The sequence below is a fragment of the Ailuropoda melanoleuca genome, unplaced genomic scaffold (assembly GCF_002007445.2).
Source record: "Ailuropoda melanoleuca isolate Jingjing unplaced genomic scaffold, ASM200744v2 unplaced-scaffold9542, whole genome shotgun sequence".
In the NCBI taxonomy this organism is placed as follows: domain Eukaryota; kingdom Metazoa; phylum Chordata; class Mammalia; order Carnivora; family Ursidae; genus Ailuropoda; species Ailuropoda melanoleuca.
In genome coordinates this window covers 1-2,935 of record NW_023255039.1, presented here as the reverse complement: position 1 = coordinate 2,935, position 2,935 = coordinate 1, and the positions used below count along the sequence as shown (strand labels likewise).

General features: G+C 48.9%; 1 protein-coding gene across 1 annotated transcript; it reads right to left on the bottom strand.

The window, feature by feature from the left end:
* Positions 1 to 371: 371 nt before the first annotated feature.
* LOC117800956 (nuclear RNA export factor 2-like) lies at positions 372 to 2,853 on the bottom strand. The gene is made up of 6 exons (XM_034653521.1): positions 2,744 to 2,853; positions 2,606 to 2,648; positions 1,971 to 2,043; positions 1,243 to 1,425; positions 758 to 807; positions 372 to 647 (listed from the first exon to the last, which is right to left on the bottom strand). The coding sequence occupies exons 1-5, from the start codon at positions 2,816 to 2,818 to the stop codon at positions 804 to 806; spliced, it is 378 nt and encodes a 125-aa protein (XP_034509412.1). The 5' UTR covers positions 2,819 to 2,853; the 3' UTR covers positions 372 to 647; positions 758 to 803.
* Between the last annotated feature and the right edge of the window lie 82 nt (positions 2,854 to 2,935).

Sequence of the window (2,935 nt, the reverse complement as noted above, 5' to 3'; positions counted from 1 at the left end):
TATATGAGGGCAATTTATTCTTCGCAGGTTCTCTTGTGCTCTTTAATGCTGTTTTTCCCTAAGTGGATTGCTTTTAAATTTGAATGGATTTGTATGGCTAAGAAAGAACACGGTTCTCTGCCTACAAATATTTGACAAATACGCTAGGGGCACAGAACACTATCCCCAAGGTATAACAGAATAAGAGAACATCCCCCATCCTGGTAGCCACACAGCCATGGGGCACACACACAGCCTGGGAGTGGTCTAGTATTTGAGTCTCTACCCTGCTGTTCTCCAAGAGTCACTGACCCTCTTTGGCTCTCCTTTTCTTTCTCTGTAAACCAGGGATCACAATACAGGCCTTGAAGGGATTTTGCAGAGATTCAACATAACATGCAATGTCACTATTTATTAAGAACAGAAACAGGGATCCTGCGTGGGAAAATACACAATTGGTCTTGGAGCGGATTAGTGTCAGTTAAAAGTTGGCTACCTAGCTCCCAGCAAACCTCCCGCTCAGGCAAAGATGAACTCAGGCTAGAGAAAAAAGACAACAAAGATGATGACGGTGAAGATGGCCACAAAAACAGTTTCTTGTCAGGGCTGTGTTCTCAGCATCCTGGATGAGTCTGGATGAAAGTCTCCTCTGGGATCATGTGCTTGGCCTGAAGGAAGTGAAGAGAGGGAGTTGGGAGATCAGCAGAGTCAGGAGCGCTGAGTCTCCTTCCCAGGCCACCCAGTTTCCGCTCATTTGGCCTAAATTCCTGAACCTCACCTTGGGCCAAGTGAGAACCAATGTAGTCCCACTGGCTGTCATGAAGTCACCTAGTGTGGAGAAAGCACAGGTGATATCTGTTAAAACTAAAGCCAGAGACAATCTGACTGCACAGTACCATTTCCCAATCTATGGAAAAGAAACACGCCACCACATTTATCACAACTTAAGCAATGGAATGAGCCCTGTGGCACAATGTGTACTGGGAAAAACTCCTGAAACCAAAATGTCTGTCACTAAAGGTACAGGTCCATGGACTTAGGGAAGTAATGAACAACTGTTTAAAAAACCAGGCTAGCTAAAAATAAGTAAGTAGGTAAATAAATAAATAATAAAAAACTGCTTAGCTTATAAGTAATGAAAGGATAATGTTCAGGGTGATAATGAGTGAAGTAAGTAAGCAAAACAAATTACCTGCAAGTTGACATGATTCAATCTTGGTTCCTCCCAGCTCCCTCCTATCCCCATGCACCCCCAGCACTCACTTCTGAGACCACTGGAGATTCATCCCAGACTGGGCGGAGAAAGTCGGCCCCATTTCCTGCTGCTTCTGGCAAGGGGTGGGCCAGGAGCAGCAGGAGGGTGTAGGCACTGGGATAGAGAATGTGCTCGGGGTCTCCTTGGGGCTGGCGTCCCTCACAAACAAATCATCGTTCACGATGCATAGACTGAAGGGAAAAAACGGGACCTCGGAAACTGGACAGATAGACAACCCCACACCTCAACAACGATCCTGCTCCCACTGCCACTCAGCAACCAAGTTCTTTCCATACCCCTACTGTGCCTGCCACCCAGGTTCCTTGGCTGGTACCTCTACTTTCCCTTCACCCCTCACAGAGCCAAACGTTGGAGAGACTGTCTAGCCAATTTCACTACGTTTAAAGGTTTGTCCCCAAACCACGGACAATTTTACATCCATATTTACACTGCCAAGGAGTGGACAGTCTAATCTGCATTTTCAGAGGAAGTCACTGTGTCACAAAGAGATCATGTGACTTGACAAAGGTCACAAAGCTAGTGAGTGTTGGGATCAGGGAAAGAACCCATTATCTGATTCCAGAGCCGATGCTCTTAATCACTAGGAAACATGATTTCTTGGATGTACCTGTTGGCTTTTCACAATATTGAGAACACCCCAAAGACTGTACCTCCCCATTCCCATACCCCTGAACTCATACTGAACTGCGTGCTCCACCCACAACAAAGCACTCACCTGTGCTTGCTGACAGGGGTAGTGATGAAGGTCCGGGTGAAGGCACGAACAGAATCCTGAGACATGCCTACCGCTTCAACAACGAGCAACAAACAACAATACCCCCTCAGCATTCCACACGCTTTCCGTACCCACACAGCATTCCCCAGTCAGGGTCTGACTTGATATTCATGCTGAAGGGGACAGTTGTTCTCTGGGGAGTCAAGGTGTTCTGAATGGAAAAGGCAATCTGTTCCCAGTGGCAGGGACCCTACCATGTGCTGGGACCAGTAAAAAACACTTCAAAAGTGCATTTGATGCATTTTTCACAGCTGCTCAAGAGATGGACATCATTAGCTCCATTAGCAAATGAGGAAACTTACAGGTTAAGAGCCCGAGGTCACAGAGTAAGGATCTAGGGTGAGAGCTGTCCAACTCCACAGACTGCGTCGATAATGCCCAAGCCGTGTGGGGCAGGCAGGCATAGCCCTAGTTCAGATCAGGATGATCTGAGGGCAGAGTGGAGATGGGAGAACACGGGGGGAATAGGAAGAGAAGGGAAGGCACCAGGGAAGCTGGGACAGTTCTGAGAGGGAGCCCAGCTAGCGGGGAGAGAGCAGAGGAGCACCTGGGGAGGAGGCTCTACACACACGCACCTTCCTTGAACACCCCGTTGACAGAGAAGCAGAGCATCATCTCCTGAAAGGGAAGAGCCTGGGTGCTAAGTCACCTAAACTTCTTCCTACCCACCCGTGGCTTCCCGGGTCTGCCTGAGGGAGGAAGCCAGTGCTCACCGTCTGGAACCACGTGTCCACCACGAAGGAGCTGAGGTCATGCTGAGTTTTGGGCAGCCCACAGAGGGAGCGCATGATGTCACATTTTGTACGCTTCAGCAGCTGAACACGCAGGACTATGGGGGGAGGAGAAGCAAGCGAAGGTCAGGGGTTGCCACACCCTGGGCCCTATAATTACCCCTGCACACCCCC